General features: G+C 40.9%; 1 protein-coding gene across 1 annotated transcript; it reads right to left on the bottom strand.

Annotated features, from left to right (window-relative positions):
• Nucleotides 1-602: 602 nt before the first annotated feature.
• LOC146595929 (uncharacterized) lies at nt 603-20,657 on the bottom strand (the record flags this gene model as incomplete). Its single annotated transcript, XM_085304718.1, has 9 exons — nt 603-2,510; nt 3,514-3,623; nt 5,045-5,392; nt 8,153-8,497; nt 16,340-16,372; nt 17,321-17,425; nt 18,416-18,565; nt 19,482-19,780; nt 20,522-20,657. Coding segments are annotated over 9 exons (1,637 nt in total), but the record flags the coding sequence as incomplete, so codon positions are not given.
• Between the last annotated feature and the right edge of the window lie 3,706 nt (nt 20,658-24,363).

Genomic DNA, 24,363 nt, shown 5'->3' with positions numbered 1-24,363 from the left:
CCTTTCACAGCTTGCTTTTTTTCACAGTTGTGGTCATGCCTGCATGGCAGCATTGCTATAGAAAGCTGACGTTACYTGCCAGTTTGCTTGGTCTTCAATCTTCACATACTCTCACTCGCTCTCTGGGAGTATAGCCCTGTTTTACTAAACCTACACTTTTTTGCAAAGATGAATACTTCAGTTGCAGGAGACCAGGATCACCTCAGAACTCCSTTATGGTGGGGGGCAATGTCATTATTTGGGGAGGTGTCTGGCCTTTAAATAGCAACCAACTCCCAAACATGGGGGTGAGCCGTGCTCGCCTGCTTGTGAACGCTGCTAGCAGCAGTAGTTGCTTTTTCCCCGTCTGCAGCAATTTTTGGCTCACAAAATTGTCACGAGCGTAAGCTTGTGACTGTGGGAGTATTTATAGGAAGTTCGTTCCAAAACCTCTGTCTCAGTGGCCTCTTTTCCCACGTCTGGCTCTTGGCTGTGAAAACCCCTCCGTTGCACTCTGCGGCGAGGCACGGGCGCTCGCTGCAGCTGCGTGAGACAAGCTGCGTGGGGTTAAAGGCGCGCTGGCCGTTACACAGGGCATCGAGGCAAGCCACAAACTACGGCACTGCTTTTCCAAATATTTTATTGACTGTGTGCAGCAAGCAAAGTGAGCAAACTCCATCCCAGAGGAGGGAGCCAGCACAGCCTCTCACCCACGGCGGTGCCCAACGTTTCAGAGTCCATAACAGTGAGGTACCATCTCCTATTTTAGATCCAGCAAAACCCAGTAACCCTCCGTCCTAGTGACTCGGTATAAGATGCTGCCAGAAGGATGTGCCAGCCTGCACAGCACTGTCCATTTTGTCCATCGTCCTTTCACGTTGTTCTCTCTTCAAGAAATTTTACTGCAGTTTTTATCAAAAGACTTCAAGAAAGTATTTTCATCAGAGATTAATTTTAAAATGAAAAAAGTAGATTATGTAAATAAAGAGAAAACTGTATTGCCTATTGAGGTGTTGTTCAGCAGCAAGTTACAGGGTATTTGCAAGAAGCCTTTAAACCACTCAGCAGAACAGGCTGTGCCACCTCCAAAAGCCTGAGTCTCCCCTGTGCCTGGATGCAGTCCAGCTGCACTCTCATAAGCTGTAAAACAGCCCTGCTCTCTTTAAAAACTTAATAAACATCAATAAAGACAATTCTACTATCAGCCTCGCCCCAGAAACCATAAACCACTCAGTCAGTCCTACAGTAAGGCCTCAGAACAACCCARTTTTATACTTTTCTGGGCCTGCAAGACTGCAAGCTGTTGACTTCCCACAGCTGACCCAGCCTGTGCAAAACCATACACCCCTGGAGGAAGCTGTAGCCTTTCGTTTAGCTAGAGGAGAGCAAAGCTCTTCCTAGCAAACTGTTCTAGGCCATTATCAAATAAAATGTAGGATTTTTTTTTTGTTTGTTTGTTTTTGTTTGGTTTTGCTTATGTGAATTTTTGATAAATTCCTTTGTTAAGAGTGATTTTTGGATCAGGCTCACCCATGCCCCAGGCTGGAAATCGGGCACTGATTTTGTTCCAGACTAGTTCACCCTGTATTGTACAGAGTGTAAGGTCACTGAGCTGGAGAAATGCATTCTGCTGTGTAGTTTTAAGATATCTTGAATTTGAAACAACACCAGCATGTCGTGAACATTTCTGCTTTTCCACAAAACCATTTTGTCTCAGGCCCCCAGATCTGATCACTTTGCAAATCAGCCAGGTCAAGACCTCCACCAACTATGCCAATTTCTCTGACAAAGGCAGTAATTCCAATAATTTTTGTGGGGCCCTTATGAACTAAAAATAATTGAATCTGCACACATCTAGCACTTCATCTGTAATATGCATTCTGTCACAAAGGTTCTGAATTCTCTTCTGAAGAGATATCTTTGGTTTAATTTGCTGTTTGACCCTTTTAGCAAATTCACATGGATTCTTGAAAGAACTGCAACCCATTCATTTGTAGATCCACTGCATGTTATTAAACAGGCCTGTCACGGTCTTCCTGAACACTTCCTAAAGCTCATCACCAGAGCTCTTCATCTATCCCACCTTCCCTGAAAAGGTTATCTATCAATTAAAGAAACAAGTCTATACATCGCATCTAGCCAAATTTACAGTTCAACAGTACTGCTTTCCATACTGCATTGCAAATACATCTATAGAGTAACTGCATCTCTTTATTTCCTGTAGATAAAAGAAACAAAATGTATTTCACAAGTAACCAAAAGAAATGGAAACAGAGCTTTGGCAATGAAGTAGATATTTCTTTTCAGAAACAAAGTTAGATAGCATTTTCAATTCAACTGCTGCACCAAGTTGCTAAGGTAGCTCTCAGAGAGACTGGAAAGGAACTGTTGATCCATGCATGGTTCCTGCTAGCAAGAGGTTAATTTTTAATGCCAGAAGTCTTAGTTCCAACAAATGTGTTACGTCTAGAACCATAAGACATATCTTCATATACTGCATTTGGTTTTCTTTTCTGGAAATATTTCTTCATCTGCAAAAACAAAGCAAGCAGCCATTCAGAATCAAGCTTGAAAGGACCCCTACCAAGAAGCCAATTTACATTTTAGGATTCCAGATATTGGAGATAGAAATATTCTTTCTAAATTCCCAATGAGTTCTTAGACATCTGCGTGGGAATTGATGACCTGATCACTGAACTTTGTACCTGTCAATCATATGTAATTCTACATATTGAAGTTCCTTCAAGGTTTGGAAGTATCTGTAACACGAATAATATTTAACCTTAAACTATACTCCGTTACTGATAAAGGTAAGGGACCAAGTCCCACAAGGACCCYTGGCTTTGTAGAATGACGTTATACTACTGCTTTTTAGCAGTACTGAAACCACAGTAGAGGGATAGCATAGAAGCCTGACCAGTCACATCCCACTCTGTGAATCTGAGTGATCTTTACGGAGAAAAAGATCTATCAGAGACAAATAATTATGGGTGTTTTCTGAGGAAAATGGATTTCTTGCATCCTAGTAAAAGAAAAATTTCTTGATCACCTTTTTTCTCTAGAAAGGGGTAGTGATGTACTTCTGGTGCTACCACCAGACACAAGGCTGTTTCACGACTTTGTGTTGTCCTTGAGTTCCCCACAAAGCATTCTCTTACATCTATTACAAGATGACTAGAGACAGCTCCATCCAATTGAAAAAAAAATGCTAACAGAGTGGTGAGTTGCCTCTTTAGAGAAATACATGCAGGAATGGAAACTGGCTGCAAACCTTACTTGAAGTTTATTGTCGAAAAGACAATTTCATCATTTACTAAATGTTACAAAGGCATAAAAAGGCACAGTCCTTACTTCCAAAATTTTACGTGAAATATGTGGCTAAGTGGAAACAGACAAAGCCATGATTCCTTAGATTTTTCAGGTGTTTCCTTGTGTCAATCACTATTTACAAACAATATCTCGGCTATGATTGAAGGCGCTCCTGTCCACTGAATGCAGATTCTGTTTTGCTTTGGCATAGAGAAGCATACTTACATCGACGTGGTAGAAGACACAGCATACCAGTGCAGAAATGAGCAGCACCACCGCAGTGATAAGACCATAGAAGCTCCAGGAATTATCGCTACACCATGTCTGCTCCATTTCTGCATGTGGAATTATATTATTGTTATTACAAGTTATGAAGAGAGATAGAATTATATTTTTATTATGAAAAAAATTATTTAGGTCTGCAGGGGGCTCTGGTCAACAAGAAATCAGGCCCCGACAGCATGCTACACAACCACTTTTGTCATCCCATCAGTATTCTCACTGACCTCTGGGAGGCAGAGGATGAGTGTGAGTGGCAGCGAGGGGCATGCTACGAGGGTAATAGCTTCTGTACGCTAGGTCTGGGGTACCACATACTACCATCAGGGGTAGGACCACAAAAAATGTTTTACTGCAGTGCTATAGTAATACCAAGTGCTCTGACAGGAATATTTAGGAATTATATGACAGCTGGGTTTGGAGGGCTGCAAGCAATGCAGTCAGAAGTAGGAGGCTATTATGACCTGAGGCACATACACTGCACAGAATAGTGCTAATGGAAAGGGTTACAATTCTCTAAAACCTCAACTAATCCATACCTGAATAACATAAAATCTGGTAATCACGCCACTGCTTTGATCTATAGGTATTCTTTTCTGTGACTCACATCGCTGAGTTATTGCACCAGTTAAGGCTAGTAGCATAGAATGAGACCATAGTCTGGCAGGCTGCAAATAAATCCTTTGSAACTCTTAGGCCCTACAAAACATTYGTCTAATTGCTGAAAAGTCTCACGAAAGCCCACTGCACAAGTTTAAGCTGCACCAGTGAGATCAAAATCAAGAGCTATGTTGCTGTTTTTGTCCTCATCTTAGCAAATGGTTACAACACTATCTTATACAAACAAACAAACAAACAAACAAACAAAAAACCCAAAAAACAACAACAACAAAAAAACCTCACACAACAGAAAACCCCTTCTGTCTCTGGAAAAGAGTTCAGCGTGCTCACTGAAGGAGGGTATGTGACTCCATCTGTGCTATCATCTCCAGCACTTCAAATAAACACCTGAGGACTTGATCTATGCTCCCTAACATGATCTGTTTTCAAACGTAGACAAAGCCTTGCTACAGTTTTCTAGAAGACATTTATGTCACATTAGGGTCACAGAACTGATACCAGAAATACTGATTCATTTCCTGAAACAGACAGATTATTCACAGACAMGCTACAATGTTTGTTGTCTGTGTTTTTTTTTTTAAGATGTTAGATTACAGTAAGTTTTTCCTTTTTAATTTCTCCTCCAGTAGTACAAGGTAGGTAGAAACGTAGGGCCTCTTTGTGCGTGCAACACTCAAAGTGCCTCGTACAACAGAGCGCAGAGGAGACYGAGCCCTCTCGCCAGACTTTCTCAAGTACTGAAACAAGTCTAGCCATAGATCAGGGCTCCATGTGGCTGTATTAAAGTTCTGTTAAGCCTTTTGTCCACCTTTTCATTTATAGCATGCCTACGATTAAACAAGCAAAAGTACAGTACCGTTAACCAGCACCATGGTGCCACTTCCATTCAGTGAGAGGACAGCGGAATTTTTAAACACTCCAACACACACGTATACGTCACTGTCGCTTTTCTGTAGGTTGTGCAGAATTATCACTAATGTCTTCTCTCGCTTTGTATAGTCCAAGCGATTTGCAAAAGCAGGAAARATAGTTGAAATATTCTGCCTTGAAACATATAACACTCTTTCAGGTTTCACGTGAGTCTTGAGCAAGAAGATCCCTTCTTCTTCACGCGAGCTTTTCAGTGAGCAAGTAATGCTGAGAGACTGGCCTTGCTGAACACTGTGTGAAAGCGGTGACTGTTCAACAGCTCCATTATTTTTAGCTAAAATCGAGAAAGATTAATGGTTACCACATACATAACAGTGTGTTTAACAAGAGAATATATACAGAAGTCAGACAGAAATACCAGACCACAGAAATTCAGATATAGTGAGTCAATGTAAGTCTGAGGATATTTCTCTGAGTGTACTTAAAGAGGTTGATGTCCCAAGGGACATCAACAACTACTTTCCAAAGCAAAGGAGGAGGGCAGAGAAGGCTGAAGAAGCACAGGCACACAGCTTTATTAATCAGGACAAGGGAAGCTCAAAGAATACAGGCAAACCTGAATACTTGCAAAGGGTTCAGAACATCCAAACATTTAAACTTTACTTTGGTTAAATACTTTAACTGTGGYTAAAAATAGCCAAAACAAGTATAACAACAACATGCCATATCCAAGTGATTTTGATCCTTTCCCTGAAAGTCTGAAGGGATATACATCTGCTTTACATGCTGAAGGTCCTGGGTTCAAGCCCCAGTGACAGGAAATCTGTGGGAGGTTCAACTAGATGATCTTCAGAGGTCCCTTCCAACCTTACTGATTCTGTGATTTCTGTGAACTAGGAAAGGATACRGAAGACAAACCGTTTTCACGGACCTGCAGTAGCTGCATTACATTTTATCATGAGCAAAACAGGAAAATATGTGCTAGGTCACGGGCTCTCTACTCATGAGATGGTAGCTCATTAGTGGAGGGGCTACAAGATGCAACCAGAGCGCGGCAGCTGTTATTGAAACAGTGCAGAAAGGCCAGAGCAGGAGGAACTGAAGGAAGATGGAAAAAGCTGTAGGTGTGAGGAGGTGTCCTGGGGAGCTGGGGGCTGAGAGGGCTCTGCTGTGTTTCCAGCACAGACAACAGACGTGGAAGAGTTGAGAGCAAGCAGAGCTTTCATCCCATGGTCTACTCATTCCCTTCCTCCCCTCACTCAAAAAAACCCCACTCTGTAGTCTTTAGCTTTATTGTGTGTGTCCCCCCCCAGCCTCTAGTTTCTCCCCTCGCTTCCTAGTCACTGTGTAAAGAAGTTGAAGGCAGCTTTTAGGCAGGTCTCAAGAAGACAAGCCTATGTCAGTGCACGCTGGAATACCTTGATGCCCCAAGAACTGAAAGGAGGGCTCACTGAACAAGCTCGCCTGGCTATAACGAAGGGGCTTCACATACTTAAAAAAAAAAAAAAAAAAGTGCTGAATGCTTTTAAAGCAACACAATTTTATCAGCTTGCCTGTGAGATATGCATCATTGCTTGCTTTCCCAAGTGAGATTAAGCTACAGAAAGACCTGGGAATTACTGATCTGGATGAAATTATATCTTCAAAAGTAGTTATTACTGACTTGATATCCAACAAGACATTTCACTAAGTTCTTCTGAGGGCATGCCCTGTTCTATCTGACATTATCACTAACATATGGATGAGGGAATAAAGACAGGATTTATCACCTTTGTACAAAATACAATTCTGGGAAAACTGCAAGCATTTCAGAGAAAAAGATCAGAATCAAATATAGATATGTGATAATTTTAAAAAACCCATGGAGATACACTCTGAAATCAATAAGATGAAAAATAAAAASGTGTGTAAAATACTAGCTTCAAAGAAAGAAATCAAATGCCCAAATATTGTAAAGGAGACTTAAATAAACTGAAAGAAACAGAAAAAWTGTTTGAAGTCTGTAACACGATGCTTACTGAAGCTACTGAATCTAACTCAGTGAGGCAAAACAAGAAAATCTATTTTTGGGCTGTACAGTAGGAGAGCAATCTCTGAGACATGAGAAGGGATGCTTYTAACCATGGCAAACTGTCTTCAGCAGGATGACTGAGCCCCATTTGGCAACACACTTTGAGAAGATAAAGGCAAACTGGAACAAATTCACAGTAAGGAGAGAAGGCTGATGAGAAGTTGAGAAAACATAATCAAGAAGTTTGAAAAAGAGAAACCTAAGGGAGGACATGATCACAGCCTTCCTAGACCATTACTGACCCAGCAATCAGACAGTTTGTGTATGCCTTGGGGACAGGAAGAAAAACCTGTAATTTTTAGTAAAGAGGTTTCAGGTTAGAGAGTCTCACGAGAAGGATATGTATGTCTGGCAGTAAAATGTCAAAGGATGTTGTGAACTCAACCTTCTTCTAAGGAAAAAAAAAGGGAGGAGGAGAGAGAGAAAAAAAAAATCAAGACTTTTTTTTTTGGCCTATCTTTCAACTGTTTGTTAAAAAAAATAAATAAAAAACACTAAACACCATTAAACACTAACTGTTAAAAAATATCTTTTAAAATAAAATCACTTGTATCTACTGATGCCTAATTCACAAACCCTGCCTAGCACCAGCTTCCCAAGTATTATCAATTTGTCATTCCAGATGGAATACTAAAAACAAGAGAGATCTGCCAAAACTGCCACCAAAAAAGGCTTATTGCTTTGCTTGTTATTCATAAAGATTTARCTGATTGCTATGAAAACATCTGTGGGTTCTCACAGTTTCCAGACTGATATCATAACTTATGACTCATCTGAAAATCTGTAGCTAGGATCAAATTAGTCATGTATTCTCTGGGTTTTCTTGGTACTCTTCTACTTAAAGTGATTTCTTCATCTATTCAGGGAATAAACCCACACTTTCTTATAAATAAGAACATTATCTGAATCAACATACGTAAAGTTCTGTAAAACTCTCCCTCCTACCGTATTTTTATCCATCTTTGTTTTAAAATATCTACCTCTATTTATTCATTCATGATATAAAAAGTAGAACTGCAATACCTCTCACCACTAACATGGTTGTCTTTCCATTTAGCTTTACATAATTGCTTTCTTTTATAAAATTGCTGCAAAGGTAGATATTGGAATCATTTTCCTGTACATTGCGCAGAGTTACCCTCAGATTTTTTCCTTCGTTTGAATAACTGGTGCGATCAGCTAAAGCAGGAAGGATAAATGAAGTGTTCTGGCTGGAAAGATAYACTATGTTGGTCGGCTGTATACTAGTCCTCAAGTATGTCCCCACTTCATTTTCTGATTTTTTCATAGAGCAAATTATACTGATAGAATCTCCTTCACGGGCACTGATAAAGTCCGGTGAATGTTCAAGAAATTCATTTTCTTCACCTAAAAGTAAAAAATGCAAATACAATTGTAGTATCAGAATTTTTCTTGATCTATAAATATCAAAGTAGCTTRCAAATTACCTACTTCTCAGTCAGAACAGCCCTGTGAGCCTGGAACCTAGTCTTGCTATCCTGTATATAGAGTTTCCTGGCTATCCTGAATCCTGCAGTGCTTTTGCTTTCATTCCCATTGACCTGTGCAACTCAGCATCTCCCCAGAGCTTAAAAAGTCCACACAGAAAAGATGTTTCTGTCAGTCAAGCAAAAAATTTAGTCTGTTCTATAGTTTCCCAGGATGATCCTATTAGTTCTCAAAATAAAGGCTTTATTGAACTGAGTCCAATAATTGGAACTGCTTGAGGATCTAAATCTGGAGTTCAAAGYGATCACAAATGACAGAGAATGGAAGAAAATTACAGATTTGAATAAAGTAGGTTTTAGCAACATCAGGAAACTGGAAAATGCAGTCTGTTAGGAAACAAGTTGCAGAAGGTATAAACATTCAGTCTGTATTAAGACACAAAGGTATAAAAAAGTTTAATGAGACCCTCCAAGTTCTTTAATGATCTGAGAATTAGAAGAAACTGAATAGAAAGTATTTATGGAATGAATATTAAGGAACAGCAGAATTAAATGGGAAATATCTAAAAGAAATTGCAGTATAAGCAAGAAAATAAAAAGGAAATGCAGAGCATTGCATATCTTGAAAGAAAATAGCATAGAAAGGGTTGAATAATTCAGYGTTCACAAAGCAGATTAACGATCCYCGCATCCTTACTTACCAGCTTATTTTAACAGGGGAACAAACATGGACGACAGACACAGAAATATCAGGTCACAGACATCAACAAACGGCAAGGCAGTCCAACTTGACCAGCTGTGAGGACGTTCCTCCCGTATCATTGGAGAAGGAGCTAAAGTGACTCCAGATTGAGCAGCAATTGCCTCCCAAAGGAGCAGAGGAGAAAGGAGAAGGTGGCTGGGGAAGCAGAGCACGCTCAGCCTTAACAAGCAAGCAAGGAAAATCCAGGAAATTGAGCCCTGCCGGCCTCAAATTAGTACTTCCAAGGTGACCCACATTTAGGTGATCTAAATAACTGACTATACTATTTGCAGGCTGCTTGCTGTTAACTGGAGCCRGTCTTTTTTCTTTCTTTTTTTTTTTTCCTCTCTCTCCTCCAAAAGAGCGGGGTCGAAGTTCAAGAGTTAGGCTGTATTTGAAGAAATCAGTAATGAATCCTGAACAACCACTAACAAAAGAATGGAAAAAACCCCATTAATAATAAACATTCCCAATGTTTTCTCCAGCATCTTCTTCTGAGGCATGCTGATTTGTAAATAATACTTGTTTTTCAAGTCACCATCCTTTCCAGGTATTATCAAGGCAAACACAGACTGGAAGCCAACGGGGAAAAAAAGACTGATTGTTTGGAGATATATTTTCCTCAGATTGTTCTCCTCAGAGATTCACATTGCTTCCTCCAAGCAAGTTCCCAGCTTGTCCTCTATCAATAGCTACAACTGAYAGGTATTTATAGTAAGGTTTCAGTGTGCCTTTAAAGATCCTGTCCTAGTAAATACCAACGTTCATTTTTTCCAGTAGTAAGCTCCACACCGTATTGTATTGCTGCAGTAGCCTCCACATTGTATTGTCAGTCTTAACAATACAGATGTGATTCCTGTTGAATTACCAGGAAAACAACTCCTACTATTTCTACAGAGAACAATTTCTGAGCTGAAAGAATGCTTCTGAGCATAAGAATTTTTCATATTTTTTTTCTAAAAATTATGATCTAAAATTTCAAAGAATGTTTTTCAAAGCTCCATCTGGTTTTCCTAGCAGTGATTTTACTGGAAACCTGTTTGAGACAGTAAACTACAAAAGAAAGAAAAAAAAAAAACTTGTGAAACAGAATAGCAGCTCTGCTGTACATACCGTTCAGGCCTGGGAAGCACAGGAGATGCAGAAAAAAGAGAGCTGTAGTKGGGAGAAGGGATATCCACAGCATTTTCGAAGATCTTTTTAGTTCTTCTTCTCTATTACCTCACTGACGGATTAAAGACATGAAGAAAGAGTTTGGTGCCAAGARCTGGCCTGTTTTCTTCCAGCTGCATGAGCTGCTCTGCTAGAACATATTAGCTCCTTCTCCCCAGCAACTCACTGCTCTTGTCTTACTATCACAGCAGATGTGAAAGACAGAGGAAAGGTAGCACTCTCTCAAAAGGTACATTTTGCCTTTGACTTCACACTTCAAAAGCCCACAGTTTCCTAATACTGAACCCTGGAGGCAGAACTAAAAAGTCAACTCAGAGCACTCAAGTTCTCTTTACAGTCAGCTGAGGAAAGGTAGGCTCAWAGCTGCCCTTCCTGGTGCCCGAGTCAGGTAATCACCTCTGCGTTGTGACCATGTGGGAAATCCAGGCTCCCAGCAGACTTCCCAGGACAGTGCTCCYGCAGGCTTAGCAGGCTGCAAACAGGCAAGGCTTAGCACAGGGTCATTACATAGACACTGGCTGAGGAGACAGCTTGGATTAGTGCTGGTACTGGAACAGAAGGACTTTCTTGGAGCCGAGTGCAGGGCAGTGCAACGCGGAGAGACAGCTGCAAGAGCTGGGCCTGCTTAGCCTGGAGAAGGCAAGACTGAGGGGAAGATCTTATCAATGTCTGTAAGTACCCAAAGGGAGGGTGTCACGGGGATGGGGACAAACTCTTTTCAGCTGTCCCACRTGAAAGGGTTAGAGGTAACAGGCGAAAACTGAACCACAGGAAATTCAACCTGAATGTGAGGAGGAATTTCTTCACTGTGGGAGTGACAGAGCACTGGGACAGGTTGCCTASAGATGTTGTGGGGTCACCTTCTCTGGAGATATTCAAGGCCCGCCTGGATGCAACCCTGTCTAACATGCTCTAGGTGACACTGCTTGAGCAGGGGAGTTGGACTAGMTGATCTCCAGAGGTCCCATCCAACCTTACCCATTCTGTGATTCGGTGAACTCAGAAAGCCTCTCAACAGCTTAGCAAAGGATGTCGACGATTTTACCAGAAAGTAGGCTGCCGTGTCTGTGCAGGCACGGCAAAGTGGAGAAGCCATAGGACATTTTAAAGAAGCCAGAGGCTGAGGAGCCTCCCCATTTGATATACAATATGGGCTGGTRTTACTAAAACCTGGGTTTGGGGATGGCATGCTCTATAGGGAGATGGATGAGAGGTACTCCCTTGCTTCAGACAAATCTTAAATTATCATCCAAAGCTGCTCGCCGATCTGCATTTTGGCAATAACAACCTACTTGTTTTTCCAAGCAACAGCATGGCATATATGCTTCAGCACGTCCAAAAGCTTCATGCTTAATAACATATTCTGTAGTGCCTGCAGTAGCACAAGAGCTACACACCACTAGTGAAAGGGAATCTTRCATAGGGTTCTTAGTCTCTCCTCGATGCAATAGCTCTTCTTTCAGCAACTCTTCTGGGTATACAGGAGAGTGTTCCCAAAGAGTTTCTTGCATGCTTGAAAGCTTGGAAAATTCATCAAATATTGTTAAAAACCTGAAAAGAGGCCTGCGTTCAGTCAGCTTTTCAAATTAGCTTTGAACTAGACCTGCAAAGGCTCACTATTGAATGAAGAAAGGAGATGCCAGAAGACCCCTCTTATTCATGGTCTTTGTTTTTGCAGTATTACAGAAATGAATCATGACACTAATCCTGGATTTTTGTTTTAGAATCACATAATGGTGATGCTCTGCTGTTTTGATTGGTATAGTACTACAAAACAAAAATCACTGAATTGAAATAACTATCATGTATCRTTTAGTGAGTCACACTACTTGATGTCTTCAATTAATTTTTGTTCCATAAGCAAATATTTGACTGGATATATTTATTCATAAAAATTCATATAAAACAACACATTTCAATTGCTAAGTGCAAATAGTGTAAATCTTTAAAGCTATTTATGACAGATTTTCTTTGAGATGCGGGATGAATGGTTTCCACCTACAGAACACAATTCAGGAGGAAGGACAAAGTSAAACAGTTGTTAGCAATGCCGTAGCATGACTGGATCTGCGTGATCAGTAGTAGAACGATACAACAGACATTAAGGCAGGTGTGCCTGTGAGAGCCACACAAGACGACTTGCCAGCTTGGGACTGATTTATTTGACATACCATCACTAGSGCACAGATGTCCATAATGTTTGTTTCCAAGACATGACCAGCTCTTTGGCCTYAACTGGTATGAAGCAAGTAGATTTAAATCTGTACATCATTAAACCTGGATCTTTCAAGTTAGTACAATGTGAGTTCTCAACTATCACTTTGTCCCCTTTTCAAAGGATGCAAATTCATTTATATGAATAAAAATAGTGTAATCATCTATATAGACACACACAAACATTTATTGTCCCTGTTAAAATATCACATGAAAGAACACCCTGGCTTTCAAATTTAAGATAGTATTTTTGTAAGTATGGAAAAAAAMCCCAACATATACATCACTAACTCTCCTGAAACACAGTATACAGCTTGAAGGTKTAACAGCAAGAATCAGGCACTTCCTGAGAGCACCCCCAGTGATGATGTATAGCAGAAAAAAACAAAATTAAAYGCATGGTAGTTAGAGTGGAAAATACACACTGGAGAAAGGGCACTGTTACAAAACAAATCTCAACAGAAATTTTCTACCTATGAAAAATCTTCCAAATTGTTGAGGTCAAAACACAGTAAAAGGCTGGCCCACACCTGATTTGCATGCTCCTTTCCCAGGTTATAGCTGTAGCTCTGCTCGTTCCTTGGGACAGAGGCACAAACCAGCCTCTTTATCGTCCCCTTTGAACACAGTCCTACTCTGCYGAGAGCTAACAGCAATCCTGTTCTAGAGAAAAACAGTACTTGCAGTTGTGCCAAGGAGCTGTATAAAGAGGTGAAAGCTCTGTTCTTCTCCCTCTAACTCCTTGCATAATCTGGGCCCTTTTCAGGCAACCTTAGCTTTGGTTTATTGAGTAAACACATTAAAACATGCATCATGATACAAGATTTCACAGCTGAATCAGTCCACATGACATACCCAAGATTATYTTAGACCAGCATAAGTGCAAATCACTCTTGGGGAAAAACAATGATCGAAAACCACTCTCCAGTGCCAGACAGCCAACTTCAAGCCCAGAGACTTTTCTGTATTTCTAAAAATTAATAAAAAATATGTTTGTCTTCTATTATGAGCTTTTCAAGTTAGGTTTAATTGTGGCAAAGCTCAAGAGTCTCACAACATCCCACAGAAATTGAGATTTACTGCTGAAAGCTGCAGTCACAGGTTGATGGCTAGGCTGAACCATGCCAAAAAAAAAAAAAAAGGCAAATATTCATCTCAGTTTCACAGATCTGCTTTTACAATTGTGATGCTGCTCATTTTTGCTCAGAAGTTTATGGATAATGCAAGCTTCTGAGGATTTTGTCACTCATGTTTGATTTGAATAATCTTCTAAAGATCACATACTGCCTGTGAACTACCAAATGGGGATCTCTGAACTTGTCAATCAGTGTCTGCATGCAGCATACTCAAACCTGTCTTCAAATGCAGAAATACCGTGCTGTTTTCTGACACTGGAATACAGATGGTTTATCAACATGCACACCTTTCCTATTCGCTTGAGGTACTATTGAAAATGTCCAACACAAAGATTGCCAGTCTTATGATCTGATTTGCCAGGATGATTGACAGTATATCTTTGTCCATCCTGGGAGGGGGCAATGGCCTCCACAACCTAGTGCCTTTCTGAGGGAGCTGGGTACGACCCTCTCATCCCTCCTGTGCAGGACCAAGTGCACAGAGCAACTGCCATCAGTAGCAAATGCTTACTCAAAAGGCTAAAGTACTCTGCAAGAATTAAATAAACCCAGTCACCTGTACAAACTGTCTTCTTGTGGAAATCTACAGACCCCCTAGCGAGTAGAAGATTAATACCATGCCAGTGCTATTGTGTTATGATATAGAAGACAGGCACAGAGCATCTGCCTCAAGGTTCAAAACATCCTTCCTGAGTATAGATAGGTTGTTCTGAAGAATTTCAGATGAACTGATAGTTTCACACATCAGTCACTGCTGTCTTCAATGAAGTTGCAGCAGCTCTCCGGAGCTCTCATGTTGTTCACAAAGGCCTGGAAGCTGGTAACAGTGACAACCACAGTTCTCTGTGAATGGATAGAATCACAGAACAGTTAAGGTTGGAAGGGACCTGTGATGATTTAGTCCAATCCCCCTGCACAAGCAGGGTCACCTAAAGCATGTTGCACAGGATCACGTCCAGGTGGATTTTTGAATAGCTCCAGAGAAGGAGACTCTCAATCTCTCAGGGCAACCTGTTCCAGTGCTCCGTCACTCTCATAGTAAAGAAGTTTTTCCTCATATTCAGATGGAACTTCCTGTGCTTCAGGCTGTGCCTGTTGCCTCTTGTCCTGTCGTTGGGCACTGCTGAAAATAATCTGGCCCCGAAAGCACTGTATTTGTAAAAAATCACTATGAAATTTTGTATAAAATGAATGTCTATTTCTTCAGCTGAGGGCTGCACTTCATCACTGAAGAATATGCTGCTGGTATAAAGGCTTGTTTTTTTCCCCCTCAATTACAGATGGCTTTTAAATAACATTGATCTTTTCCATTTCAGGATCCACTGTATCACCAGTATCACCACCTGCAGAACTGAAGGAAAAATATCTGGCTACCAAAGACACAGCTTGATTTCAGTAAGAGGTTGTGCTCGTGCTTGGAGATCTGTCCAGTCTGTGTCCAGGTCCATGTGCTCCTGGACCAAGCATTGCTCTGAAAGCTGGAAGATTTTCAGTCTCCTAGGCCCAGGGAAGCTCCCAGTGTCTCTGCTGAAATTCCCTTGGTTTCCTGTGGCAAGTCTTTGCATTAGAAGGGTTGCAGAACAGGTCTGAGAACATCACTTGGTGTTACACCTCAGGGCAAGACTGCAGCAAAGTCACTAACTGTAACTGTAATTGAGCTATTTCACCACAACTCAAAGTTATCCAWACTGTTCCAACGCAATATGTCTTAACAGTACAACTGCACTGAGACTACAGTTGTGTTGTCTTCAGTGGTTTCTGCAAGGATGTGTGCAAATCGTATTTTTCACAAATGGCTGTTTCATCTAGCTGTAGATATTTAAAAGCCTCAGCTCATTATTACTGGCTTCCTTTGTAGGAATAAGAGAGAAACAGGTACCTTCACAGGGTAATTCATTTGTCCCTCCTAAAACCTATTTTAAGATGAGATTAATTGCCTTCAAGATATTTCTTGCTCTCTATTCACTAGAAAGGAAGCTGAAGATAAAAAGCTTAACTAGTTGGTTAGAAGTTAGTTAATGTATAACTCAGAATATTAAGTATTAGACTTTCAGATTTGGATGGGTGAACTACACCCCTAGAAAGATGCAAGCAACCACCACAGGAAAGGCAACAAAGAGTTTCTGATGAAAGATTGGGTATTTTAGTAACTGAGATGAAATATCTCAGCTCCTAGCATTACAGAGGGTCCCAGAAACTCAGAAGCTGGCTCCAGAATTTAGGGAAGAAAACTGCAGGTCCAGGTCAAGGTGTGTCTGAGCATGCAAATGATTAACACGTGAGTAGGAGAACCACTGTAGGGTCATGCATGGGCACAGGACTGGAGCTGTGGGATTAAAMTGTATTGGCATAGCCTTGTTGCAGTGTGGAAATGGACTTACACTAAACAGTCTTTGTAAACACCCCTAGTCTTTCTTTTAACAATCCCATGACACCATAGTAACGCAACTTCATCGTTTACCATAACTAAGCCAGATATTCAAAAGTCTTCTCTTACTTGTAAAGATGTGATTATGCACTACGAGCAGTCCTAGGGAAAAAATACCAAGAAAGTACTAGCATTAGCGAGGATTTACTTGGAAGAATCAAAACTAATATTAAAAACTTGCAGCCATTTTTTTTTCCAATTTATATTTATCTTGAATTCCTGGGCAACTCACTGGTATCCATTTTAATAGATTCACAGCCCTTGTGCTTTTTCTCCAGCTCCACACCGAATATGATATAACTGAAATGGTACATTTTGGAAGGAATAATACCTTGCCAAATGACACTATGAGTGCATCGCAAGTTCTGTACTCTGGTGCAGCGCAACTTCCAGAGAGATGGTTTAACATTAACTCAGTTTAGTAATACTGCAGTCTGCTTCACGGAAGRAGGAGGAGTGGAGGAAGGCACAGTGGAGGAAAGCAGTTATTTCTAGAACATGTTATCCACACAACTCCTTTTACTCCATAGAGCTTATCCCAGCCTCTTTCATGCATACTAGTTTGTAGAACAYCCTCCTGGGCAGTGGTACGTTTTTACCGGGAAAGCCGCACAGCACACCTCACTTCCGATCTTTGCCATAGCCTGTGCACTGCTTTCTGGGTTGCAGTGTTGCAATCTGAGACTACTCTAAGGAGCTAGGCAATGTTGAGGTAAGGCTGAGAGGTGCAACCACTTAGCTCTACTATTTTAGCAAGGAGGAAATTTATTGTGTGTGTCTTTTTCTTATTGTGTGTCTTTTTCCCAATGAAGCCAGATGACTGGGCACTGTGCCATGGTGCAAGATGCAGAGGTGAGGTCCAGACCAGCTATTAGCCCAGCTTCCCTTCCCAAGCAACATCATTTAGTAACTGCAAAAACAATTTAATGGAAATGAGATCCAGCAAGAAAACTGCGTATACTCCCTTTTTCACGAAAAGGGTTGTGCCTAAGCCAAGTTACCATAAGAAATAGACATTTTGTCACTTTATACCTTTACAATTTCATTTTTTTAGAACATGATACATTACCAGCACTACAGCACAACCCACAAAAACCACAAACATGGTAATGATGCCAAAGGTGTCTTGTTTGCTGACTGAAGATGACGAGGAATCTGCAGGGTAGAAGAAAATAAAGAATCCAAGTGAATCAAGCAGGTGTGCCAAGACAAGAGCCTGCTTCGTAAACATCAGCTAGGAAGAACTGGGCCTGATACTTCTGCAAATGTACCTCTCAAAAGCTGATATGAATAACTGACAAATGAGAGTAGAGAACAGTCTCTGGTTTAAGATGCCTTAATGGGAGATACCTGTAACAAGATAATGACACTATTCACATTCAGGGCTAATTCCTGACTTTCCAACACAACAGACACCTTTGAATTCAACTCTTACCTGAATTAATCAAAAACAAAAGATGCTTATGTCCTGAAAATGGAAAAAGGTAAAGAGTTCTACAGAAGACTTTTAGTGACTTTATTGGAAGCCACTGTTTTGCTAAAACAAACAAAAAAAAATGCAATCTGTAGAAAAGAAAGGCTGGAAAAAACCCCACTCTTGAGGATGCCATTTTTCTGGATAGTGTCTGGATAGTGTACATGCCAGGAACAGGGATCTGAAAGTCCAGACATTCAGCAAGGCAATATATCCTTCCTGATGTGTTCAGAGACCACTAAAGAAATCAGGTTTGACCAATTTTTCAAAGCCTTAAATAAAAAGAATTTAAATATATTGATAACTAGAAATATGGTCTGATTTGGAACACATTAATAGAATTGTCCAGCACACATGCAAAAAAAGCCACATTTATCACTTATGAAAMTTGTTGCACACCCACTAAGTGCCTTCATTGCCCCTTCTCTCAATGTCCTTGAGCCTTATAGGATGCAAGGGAAATATAAACCACAGCCTATAYTTGTGCCCAGGCCAGGACTCAGCAYGTATACAGGCTGAGGTGACCTCTCTGAGCCTGGATTGATAGGGCACATGTGGATMCAMGGTGGGAACATAGAGTACACTCCCCAAAACCTGTAAGCCACGTTCACAGCAAGCTGTCTGAGCAAAACCRTCTCAGAGCTAACGTCAAATGAAAACGCAGGACTAACCGGTAAAGATGCGGAGCAATGAGCCTTTATCCTTTTCATCTGGCAACTCAGTGTAGCAATGCAAGGAGCTGCTGGGCACCGTGAGCTGGATCTGTGCTGTACAGCAAGTCCTCCACCCTGCAATGATATCCTCCCTATTCTCTGGGAAAGCTGAAAGATAAAGACAAGCGTTAACTAAATATCTTATGAATGGTCGATATTTATAACCAAGGATTATAGCTTAAAAGGGTGGATTTTTGTTTCAGCAAAAAAACGTTGAAATGGCTACAACTGTACTTTGTTCAATAAATGTTCATATAAGTTGGACTGTTCAAATTCTTTTTACCCCGGCTGATGAATTGATCTAGCAGCCCATAATGAAAATCTTGAAATTAGGAGGCAAAAAGTGTTTTTACACTTAATTAAGAACACCAGAAGATTTGTAAAAAGCTTTTCATTACCACTCTATAATTAGAACTCTGTTGAAATAATAATTATGACAATGTTTTTGTACACTCCTTTTACCCACAGGAACCAAGTTCTGCAAACAAACGAGCAGCAGTGGCATAAACGTCTCACAGGGTGCATCTCACTCCCAGCCTGCATGCCTCCGAGATATAGCTTATTCTTGGCCTAAGATGTGGAAAATAGATGCGTCTTTGTCCTTTAASTTAAAGGAGAGGAAGAGACAGGGCTGGAGTTTACTTCTCAAAATAAAGAGTATACTGCAATACATTAACTTWCGGATTGCTCTCATGTAGGTATTCTACAGCAGGAAGCATAAATGCCAGAAAGAAAAGTTTTAGAGTGGGCAGAAATGAAAACACACAAGAGGTAGTTAGGCTAACCACTTTATATCAGGGTAACTTGTGTATTATCTGGATCTCTACTGGCATACTTGTAAGTAGAGTTTCATTTGAAAGTTTCATTTATTTTTACAAATGACTGTCTTTTCTTCATAAAAAAACTGCTCTTAAGTTAGTTACCTCATTAACCTCACTATCTGGCCAAGTATGTAATAGTTTTGTTTCATAATCAGAAATATATTTTTTCATTTGTTCAGAGCTAGTTTCCCAGCTAAGCATACCTTCAGCTTTCAAGATGCCACATGAATCTCCTATTCCCTCAGCTTTTGCCCAGATGATGGCATAAATTCCTTCTGGGAAAGTATATGCTTGCTGAAAGCACATAGTGACAAATGTTTCATCAGTCACCAGCTGAATTACTTCATTTGAAAATATCTTGTTTTGTGTTTCACCAATTACAGCACAACAACTGAAATTGGAAAACTCGCATACGCTGATATCACAGTGCTTGCAGTCATAGGCTGTCACTTTTATGCTGCCTTTTGTCTCCTCAGCAGGGTCACCACTGGGCATGGCAGTAGCTGCACGAGAAAACAATGAAAAAAAATATTTCCTAGCATTTTTGCTCATTGCATTTTAGTGTTAGAGAATAGAACTAGTTTAGGAGTACAAATCCAGTCCCAGCTTAGCAGATAGTAGGCCCATGGGCAATTTTTATAAGGTACTGTGCCTAGTCCCCAAGAGAATTCTGGAGGTAGAAATACCCCCACCACCGCTGTCGCTGGGGTCTGCACTAGGAGGCTTGGGAAGGGAGCCTTGGTTGAGCTAAGAGATCGTATACCCAGCCGGGCCCAAAGGAACCACCTTCCTCATCTTCGATCCTTCCAGAAATCCTCGGCACAATCCTACCAGGTATATCTCCAGCAGATATCCAGATCCCAGGACAAGGGAAGCCCCCAGGTCACTGCTGCTGTGTCAGTTCAGCATTCCCACAGGCAACAATTTTCCAGACAAGCCAAAACGCACCATCAGCCCGGCTGAAGCGCCCAGAAGAGCTCAGGGTTTCGGGGGGCGGGCTGGGGGAGGACACTCATGCAATCAAACAAGGAGACTCACTTAAAAGGGGGAATGAAAGGGTCAGAAGCAGGAAACATAAATGCATGAAGAGGAGAGAATCCATCAGGCTGTCCCAGCTGCTTGGCTCCGCCGGGGTCGGACACACTCCTCGATCCTCCGCAATCCCTGGGCAGGCTCACCAGGCTCTCATTACAGTCACATCTCTGCTGAGACACTAAATATAATGTTTAGCATTCATTCCTTTTTTCTTTGTTTTTCTCCAGTCAAGAAAAAAACAATTCCCAGGCCAAGTGCTGCAAAGCTTCTCTGATTCAAGAAATTCGGAATAAAGACAAAGAAAATCTCATGGTGCTCAGCTGCTTTTGCACCCTGAGTTGGGGCTGGGGTTCAGAAGACAAAAATCTGATTTTTTGGGRCCAACAGACGCCTTCCAAATGCCGAACCAACCCCTCTTTCCAAGTGTGGGTGCACCCCTGCAGTAGAARCCGCATATTCTTTCTGTAGAGAATGGAAAATCTCTCCCTAGCCCRGCAGGCAGGAGGCTCCAGGTCCAAGTCGTCCAGGTGGTTCTAAGTAGTGCACCTCCCCACACATACACACTCTCTAATTAGAAGCACATGCAAATAAATAACTTCTGACACCTCCAGAACCCATAAATAAACTAAATAAGAAAGATACCTTGTACTGAATGAATGTTTCATTTGACCCAACACAAAACATTAAGTTTCAAATTAAATCTTACTTTCAATTAAAATGATGTGAAATAGACCTTCAAATTAAAAAGAAAAAAAAAACTTTAAAAAGACTTTTTTTTAAAAAAAGAATATTTCGAGGTTAGTCAAAAAAAAAGGTGTCCAGGGTCATATCAATGAACTTATCATGAATTAGTGAAGCGTGTTTTAGAAAAAAAAAAAGTTTTTTTCCTCAAAAAAGGGGGAAAATTGGAAAACTCATTTAGCTTTCGTCACTAGCCTACTGCTGCAAAACAAAACAAACCATACTGTTTTGTTCTGTAGAGCTTCTCATTAAAAGTTTTCACTAAAATAACTGGATTTATCATTGCCTGAGAAGCACATCGAGTGAGTTTTAAAGATAACATTATGCATTCCTCAGCAAGAGTTAATAACTGCTTATCTGTGCTGGGCTGTGCTAATGCAGGCAAATCCCACCCTGATGCCCAGAAGCAGATTAGGCAGAGGACCAACACCAGCAAACACAGACCCTTCTGGCTTCTGAAGCACAGGAATGGTAGAGACTGGTTGCAAAATTTCCTCTGAAATAAAGTCTCTGGCCCTTGCCAGTGCAAGCCTGGCAGCACCACTGAGATCTGCTTTTCTGGTTCAGGGGGCACCCCAGCAGTGCAATCTGTCCAATTCCACTTTGCACCACACGGGGGACTAGTTTTTCCATTTTACACATTTTCATCCTCATCTGCACAGCCTCGCAAGTCAAGTTTTTATTCTGTCCCTGCAGTGTTTTAACAACAGCCAGACTTTCAAATAAGCTGAGCTGGTGCTTCTGTCCTCTTTCTGTATATCTAAGGATATTTCCTAACTTTTGGGGTTGATTTTCTTTTTTTCTTGCAAAACTAGCTCAATCAGTGCCATTTCATACCGCTCCCTTTAGTCTTCTGCTCTTTGTTCTCCAAAAATGCGGTTAGTTTTATCTGCACTCCTCTGCTGCAGGCCAGCCAAAGGAGTGTCACCAACCTCGTCCYTCTTGGACTACATTTGCTGGCTAGATACAGTCCTCACAGTCCACTGTCAGTGCATTTAGCAGYGTTCACAGGTTAAGGACAAGGACAAGGTAAATGGACTTTTCCCAGCAGCTTTCAGCCCCAAATCCCTATCTTCTGTCCTTGTTCATTCTACCTTCTCTTCCAAATATCACTGCATCATCCTTGCTCTACTTCAATTCTGCTCACAGGACATCTCCCTTCTTTCCTGTGCTGCTAGTCTTCTTTGTCTTCTTTTTCAAAAGCCACAGCCCTGTTTGCTAAATCCCTGTCTTCCTCTGCCCTGCCCCCTGTGATCTCATATTTTCTCTTCCCCTGGCCTGTCTTACAGGCTTCTACAGGGTTGGCAGGTTCCTGCAAGTCTTAAGTTGTCCCGGCCACCTTCTCCCATCAGTTTTAAGACTACTTTAAAAATAGACCACTCAAATCCAAAATGAAAACACTCACTTTATGGAAAACCTTTCCATAAAGATTTTTGCGTGTTTGTCTTTCATTTCAACGCAATACAAACTTTCAGTTTGCAGAGCTACTGAAGCARGTTACCTACACAGTTGTAATGAAACTATGCCAGACCCTACCAGGGGACTGGCTGCCAACAAAAGGCAAGTAAAGTAACAGCCGCAAGGATCTGGACCTCCTTCACCAAAGACGCATCATTCTTAAGCAGCTGATGAGYTTTCATCCAGGTCAGACCTGATGCCACAAACTGGCCCACCTAAGATAACTGGTAGAAAGGAAGGGAATTTAACCAAAAGGGAAGATTGTAGAGCCCTATAATGCTTTTCTTTTCTTTTTTTCTCCTTGAAAGGGAATTTTGAAGTACAAATCTAAAACTCCTTTTCATTTTCTTGTAACTTCACAGCGAATGCARTGTGACACTCAAACAGCTCCAGCGTTTATCCAGGCACAAAGGAACATCATTCAGGCAATGGCACTATTTCCTCCAGAAGGAAGGGCCCAAGCTAATTCAATTCCTATCTCAAAAACAAAGGCAACAGGATGCAGTATTTTGGTTAGCCACTTTGATCTTTTAACATCAGTACAAATTAAGCCAGTCAACAACTTCTTCCGTGCGTTCTACCCAGCCTCCCGACACCGACCACGGCACAGCTCAGGAGGGGCAGCTGTGTCTCCTAAGCACACTCCAGGGCTTTGCAGCTTTATGAGCTTTTTCATATATGGCTTACACGATGAGGCAAAACTGTATTTGTGGAATAATTCAGTAAACTTTCAGAAAAAGCTTATCCGATACTCCAAGTAGCTTAAGGGCAGGACTTAAGTCTCAAGCAGTTTGAAGGAAATGATGCTATCAAATGAAGGAAGGAAGTAGCAAAATGAAATAAGAGGAGCTTCAGAAGATCCTACAGATTTTCTTTTTCAGGGTAAGTTCTTTCCTGGAAACGGAGTAGAATTTATAAAAGAGTTTTAGTATCGTATTCAGCAGATCAGCAAGGTGAAACTGGTTCTGAAAATAGCTTTCATGAAGCTTTTGCGATAAAGAAAAATGTACAAAAGTGATGGAAAAAGACAAAACAGTCATTTCCACCTTGAGCCCGTGAGCAAACTTTGCTTTCCCATTTTTAACAAGCCAGTGAAGACAGCAACCAGCAAGACACTGTCCTTGAGCTATGAAAAACCAGCAAAACTCCAATGGGCAAACTACAGCACTTCCATAGAGAGGTTCTTCTAAACCTCTTTCCCCACAACCATTCAAAAACACTGCTGAGGTATTTGTTTCCAGTTTGCAGTATATTAAGGTAAGCAGAATTAACTCCTTCACTAGTTTTCTTTCTTTTATTTTAAAACCAATATTCTTACTTACTGATGCTTTCTGTTTCATTTTTGGTTTTGTTTGCCTTTGAATCTGGATATGTGGAAGTCCCCACCAATCCTATTTGGAAGCTTAGCCCTAGCCACAGGGAATACAACATACAATCAGTGACAGGTTTGATGATAGCTTCTTATGTAAAAGGAAAGATTTTTACTGCAACCCTCCTGGCAAATTATCCTTTGTCTTCAAGTAGAGCAGAAGGGCAATTTAGAAAAAGAGGGTATTAGCANAAAAAAAAAAAAAAAAAAAAAGTAAAGTTAAAATAATGAAAAGTAAAGATAAGAAAAATAATGGTTAAATTGGCTATGGGGAAAATTATTTGAGAATTACATGAAAATAACAGATGTGTTGCACAACTTTTGTGGTTGTTTACAGTTGTACAGAACTGCACTGCTTGGTTTGCATTTCATGTGAACACTGTGAAAGCAGTGCAGAGCCACAGGAAAGCTGGCAGCCCAGCACTGAGAACTACAAAATTTTCCACTCACTACCTGTAACCCTAAGTCTTCCCTGCAAACCA

The sequence above is a fragment of the Rhea americana genome, unplaced genomic scaffold, assembly GCF_003343005.1.
Source record: "Rhea americana isolate MKP2758 unplaced genomic scaffold, rheAme1 scaffold_21, whole genome shotgun sequence".
Classification (NCBI taxonomy): domain Eukaryota; kingdom Metazoa; phylum Chordata; class Aves; order Rheiformes; family Rheidae; genus Rhea; species Rhea americana.
The sequence above is the reverse complement of the archived record's forward strand: the minus strand, read 5'-3'. Positions and strand labels throughout refer to the sequence as shown.